The sequence below is a fragment of the Dipteris shenzhenensis genome, chromosome 31 (assembly GCF_047967505.1).
Source record: "Dipteris shenzhenensis isolate YYH24624 ecotype China chromosome 31, Dip_SZ_1.0, whole genome shotgun sequence".
Classification (NCBI taxonomy): Eukaryota; Viridiplantae; Streptophyta; class Polypodiopsida; order Gleicheniales; family Dipteridaceae; genus Dipteris; species Dipteris shenzhenensis.
The window spans coordinates 45,586,963-45,593,048 of NC_141626.1; the positions used below are offsets into that span (position 1 = coordinate 45,586,963).

Here is a 6,086-nt window from a genome sequence, read left to right on the forward strand (position 1 = left end):
CCCTTGACCAAGATAATTTGTATGGCTTTCTTGCCATGCCTATTCTGAGCACAGGCAATGTGATCATAGAATTCTAGGAGACCACATCCCATTGTGACATCTCTGTAAAACACTACCCTTGCATCATCTGGGCTCCTACTCAATTTGAGTTTGGGATATAGAACTTTGCATTTAGTATATAGCAATTTTCATTTAGGTATTAGTGTTAAAATGGCTAACATGCCATATCAAAATCTTGGGTGGTCGTTGTTCTAGGTATATGTGCATTGAGCTATATGGTGCATTGAGCTCCATTAATGATCCTCGTACTGCATGAAGAGGGAAAAGCTATGAAAGGAAGCATCAGCCCAGTTTCTATATACAAGGAACATCTAGTGTAGCTTCTAATATCTACAATTATGTTGGAAACTTGTAAAGAGGTTAGCTTTACAAAATTCCTATTGGAGTAGAGGGTTTCATAGTCTTACCTATAAGCTCCCAATACGAGGAGAGCATTGGGCCATGGTACCTGCATAGGATTGGGAGGCATGAGAGATAGCCCTGTGGGCATGCGGTATGCATGTCACATGGGCAAATGATCATGGATCAAGCCCAACTCAAGGACTGCAAAATGGGCATGGCAAAGGCGCCCTACAACTATTTGGCAAAATGAAGGTTAAAAGCTTCCAACTACAAAAGATCACTTTCATTTGTGGTGTGTATGTGCTAGTGTGGTAGCACTAAAAGATCTCTAATGATTCATCTGTGTATGTGCTCAGAATGGACATGGCAAGGAGGCCTTGCAACTATTTGCTCAAATGGACATTGAAGGTTTTCAGTCAGACAAGGTCACCTATGTCTTTGTTGTGAATGTTAAGGTAGTACTTGCAGAGCAGCTACAATTAGATGGCATATCTTGGAATGCAATTATCACTGCATTTGCCTAGCGTGGGCATGGCAAGGAGGGATTGTAACTATTTATTAAAATGCATGCTTGAGGCTTTGACCCAAATATGCCCCTTTATTGATTTTGCTTTCTCATGCAGAATTCATGGTGATGCAGATTGGGCTTTGCGTACTACTAATTTTGTTTTGGAGTTGTATCCAATGAATGGTTTTACGAGTAGTAGGTGGAGACAAGCTACTCTCAAATCTTATGGAAGCAAATCATAGGGAATGAATGGTAGGGTGGCACGGATATTGAAGAGGATAGCTTTGGGTGAAAGTTGAGTAGAAGTAGAAGGTGATGATAAAACTAATGAATGGAGGTCAAAGAGATGATAAAAGTGCATGGAAAAGTGTGACTGACATGGATGAAGAGAATCAGATAAGATCCTCTCTAGAGCTTAGTAGGACAAGGATGTACAGGTTGTCTAACACATTAGCTAGATAGAGTAGGGTAGGTAATGTATGACCAATCTGGAAGTCCCTTCTTTCCTCATGCCAATTTCGAATGTATTTCATGCAAAATAGGATTCTGAATGTAATGTACGGTGCTCCTCAGTTTAACATCATCTCCTAAACTCCATTGGTACTCCATTCTTGATAAATTTTCATGTATTGTTATGTCTTTAATAATATTGAAGTGTATTTCAAATATTTCTACTATTATAGTGCTCTTCTTAATATCATAATTAATACTTCTCAAATTGCAAGTTTACATAAATCTATGTTAAAAATTCACTTTATAAATTAAGTCAAAATGGAAAATATTATTTAAAAATTTCTAGGAGATAGCAATAAAATTACTTATATATATTCTAGTCAGTACAGCTACCTGCTCGGATCTAGTTCACTATTTGCTACTTTGCATATTACTTTAAATTTGACCCTTGCACTAAATACAAGGTTCACTTCTCAACTATCTACTAACTTTCCCTTCTCAACTATGTACTAGCTTTAATTTAATATCGATGTGTTTCATAAGAACGTACGAGCACATACGCATCCTCCTTGTATTAATTGAGACCTTTACTTAGACATTGAAAATACTTGACAACAATTCCCATTATATTATTATTCCAATGCAAGTAGTGAAGAGCATCAAAATCATAGATGTACAATTGCCAACGTCTTGACAAAATCACCCCTCAAAAGTTGCGTGACATTGAAAATCAACCTCTCGATTTCTTGCCGGTTATTCAGTACCATGAGTTGGCATGTGAAACCAGAGACAATCATCGTATATGTAGCACAATCACAATCCCATTTTGGTACGGTAGAAGAAAACGTGAATGCGTTCAGATGTAGAAGAGAACAGTGGACGTAGATCATCCAGTTCGCCGCCCAAGCACATCAATAATGGAGGGGGGAAATAGGATCGACATGCCCATCAGTGCGCGCATGGACTGAGCAACGATACGTACTACCTCTCTTAAGCTGTTGGCTGTCGAGGAAAATGTTACGACAGGTAAACACGTGTATAGTTGTTAACTTAGTCCGAGAAGAATATCATAGGACCGTCTCAAGCTTGAGCGCATCGAACGCTCCCAAGATATTGGTAAATGAGCTAGTAGTAAGTTGTGCAACAAGCAAGAGAGGATAGCAGTTCACGTGGCCAAATATTTCACTTCATTAATCCCCGCTTCTCAGCCCCAGCATAAACAGCACTAACTTCACGTGTAATGCAAACGAGAGCAGACACCTAGGCTCTAGCTCTTTTCTGTAAATGCTAACTCCCTTAAGATCCATCTCAAAATAGGCTTTAACTGGCTCCGTTTCAAGTCAATTCCATCAATCATATGTGCCCAGAAACTCATTTATAAAACTAGTTTAGTAGCGAACGAAACTCGTTTTTATAAAATCAGTTTCGTGAACGAAAACTTACGCTGAATAAACTATATGAGACCAGAAACTCAGTTTTTTAAAAACAGCAATGTAAGTTAACACAAAGTCTTTAAAGTAGTACAATGAACAATAAAGTTTGCGATCACAATTCTCACACAATGCTTGTAGTCTTGTTGAACAACCTATATATGCTCGTGGAAACTACTGACCCAGAAAGAAAAGACCTAGACCCAAAGTAAGCTAGAAGCCATCATACTGGCCAAAATCGCAAGCATCGAGCGGTCGAAACCGATGCCGCACAGGCCTTCTTGTGGTACTAAACCATTATTTTATATGCTACGCCATTGAGTACCAGCTCCCTAAGCTCCTGGAGCTGCCTCCTGTGCCTTGCTTTGCAACGCGCCAGTAAAATCACGAGCCCTGTGCTTCACATGTTCGGCTGTATCCTGAAGCCTCATCCTAGCGTAATCAATCTGCTCAGAACCGGGAGGATGACGCCCTTTGAAATAGTTGTAGATCCAGGAGATGGCCGATATGGCCGCTACTCCTACAGCACCTGCGCTAACCACGCCAGCTGTACTCAAGAAGAGCACAAAGCCCGCAGGCACCAGTATAGGACTGAAGAGTATGAAAACAGGCGTGAGCAGAAGCAACGTGATGATGGTACCGGTGACGGTCAAACCTCCCAGAAACAAGAGCGTTCCTCCGATAACGAGGAATGTGATGAGCCCAAGCACCTGGCTAGAGGTAGGACCGTGCTCTTGAATTCTATGCAGCATTCCTTGAGCGCGTTCGCGGGCTTCGCGAGCTTGGTCCGCCATAGCTTGAAGGGCTTCTTCGGACGGCACTTAAGTAGGTAATAAAGTAGACGATTGCTTCGAGTGATGCGACGGGGGATTTTGCGGAGCTAGAAGCTTATATAAGGAGAGCTGCGGCAGCGCGGGGTGGCAGAGGAGGGATGGGCGGTCACGTGGAGGAACCTTTCTAAAACCTGTATAAAGTTAATGACTGGACGCAAAAACAGGCCGATGAACTAGAAGACACGAGACAGAAGCGGTGGCAACAAAGAGAGCATGCAGAGAGCCAAATGGCTACAGCTGTTGGGTCGATCGTGAAGCGGTCGAGGAAGAAAGCGTTGTTGGTTTGACAAAACGAGGATGACGATGAGAGAATAATCTGTGCGCTCTCCCATGCCCCCCCCCACCATTGGATCGGTATCTCAATCTTCCCCTCGCATTGGAATCTCACCTCGCTCTCACACACTTACGCACCTCCCATTCCCTCCACCATTGGATCGGCATCTCATCTTCCCCTCTTGATGGGGACTCACCTCACTTACTCACACACAAGCACCGCTCGCATGCCCCTCGAGTCACAAGGCGTGTCTCTGCGTCAATTCATGATAATTATTACTACTCTTGTGGCTTGGAAGAGGAGTCCTACCATTCACAGAGAGTATTTTTTGGACACTTTTAAAAACCTCAAAGCTCATGAAATAGGACATAGAATTTCGTTAATTTGGATGTTCACACAATTTATAACTATATTTACGAAAATTGAGCAAGTTTTTGTGACCTCCAAATAGTTTTCGTTTAGATCAAGATCGAGATTCTTCCATTCACCTGACACTGAACCTGGGTTTTTTGTGAATATTGAGGACTCCTATTGCATTTATGAGCTTCCATTCGCCTGACACTGAACCTGGGTTTTTTGTGAATATTGAGGACTCCTATTGCATTTATGAGCTTGAGGGCATTCACGCAGGCACAATGTCTAAAAGCATAGCATCCTAGGCGTAGATCTTTTTTGGAGGCCTTAGAGGGCATTCCCACTCATGAATGTCAATCACAACGAGCACCCAAACCTAGCAAAGGTAGCGACGGTTGTGTGCTAGAGTTCCATGCTAGTAAGGATGACAACCTTTTCATGAAGCTCATGGATTCATAGAAAAGAAGAAGTTGGGATTGATAGATGACAATGTAGCCTCAAAATGCCTGCTCAGCGAAAGATTGTGGATTTGTGGGTGGATCTCTCTCTCTCTCTCTCTCTCTCTCTCTCTACACACACACACACAAATACACACACACACACACACACACACACACACACACACACACACACACACACACACACACACACACACACACATACGGCCTTAGAATTTTTTGGCATTTACATTGGATTTGCATCAAGAGGGAACACCCTCTTAGAAGTTGATTTGAAATGTTGTCAACCAACATATGATTGAAAGCATTTCAAGCAATCTTTATTTTAATGTAGTAGCTCTACTAACATTAATTAGATGTTGGAGCCATGTTCCTTATAGCATGTGTAGCATATGAGGTCATCCTTCCAAAACACACCAAATCACATGAGGTAGATTAGTATCTCTTCACATCACTTGATGTACACCTATTTTGGGATGTTCAATATCTAGCTCCATGCTAGTCATACAACACAATTACACGCTCAACCCATCATGCACCTGCATCAATGGTGGCATGGATGGTAACATTGGTAATGACCATGTAGCCACCATCATCAAATTGGTGGGATGGGGCTACAACCTCGACCTAACCCTACTCACAAAACTGCACATACCCTCCACATGACCAATACCGTTATTTTTCCTCACCATTCCCCAAACCAAGCACATCTTGCACCAACCTGGGAGCATGACCTTGCTACCATTGCACAATATACTCATGCAGATTATAGTTATACTAATAAAATTTATTTCTACAAATTAAGCCTCTATTAGTAAGAATGCTTTTGACCATATCTCATACATAGCTCTAGCTTTGGACAGCAAAAGAAAAAGAACAAAGACATCTTGCTCATTACCAAAGTAATCCCTAAGGTTTGAAGAGAAATAGGAACTGAATAGGAGATTTCATGGTCAATATGGATTCAAATGCCAATTGGACTATATCTCATACATAGCTCTAGCTTTGGACAGCAAAAGAAAAAGAACAAAGACATCTTGCTCTCATTACCAAAGTGATCCCTAAGGTTTGAAGAGATAGGAACTGAATAGGAGATTGCATGGTCAATATGGATTCAAATGCCAATCGGACCAAGTCTTCAACAGCTTTATGGTTGCAGTTGGTGTCATCATTGTTACAAAAGTCTTTATTGTGCAACTAGTACACTCACAATAATGTAATGCCCATATAGAATCCATGGGTTGCATAGAGACAAGGCATTCAGGGGGGGTAGAAAATGTACATCCTCACTCAAACCTAAAAATGGAACCTAAAAAGAACTATACTAGGGGAGAAAAAGCTCTAAAAATGGAACCCAAAAAGCACTAAACTAAG

General features: G+C 41.5%; 1 protein-coding gene across 1 annotated transcript; it reads right to left on the reverse strand.

Moving 5' to 3' along the window:
* Positions 1 to 2,946: 2,946 nt before the first annotated feature.
* On the reverse strand, positions 2,947 to 3,587 carry LOC147881523 (oleosin G-like). The gene has a single exon (XM_087402408.1). It carries the CDS (start codon positions 3,585 to 3,587, stop codon positions 3,126 to 3,128), a length of 462 nt encoding a protein of 153 aa, XP_087258534.1. The 3' UTR covers positions 2,947 to 3,125.
* Positions 3,588 to 6,086: the final 2,499 nt, after the last annotated feature.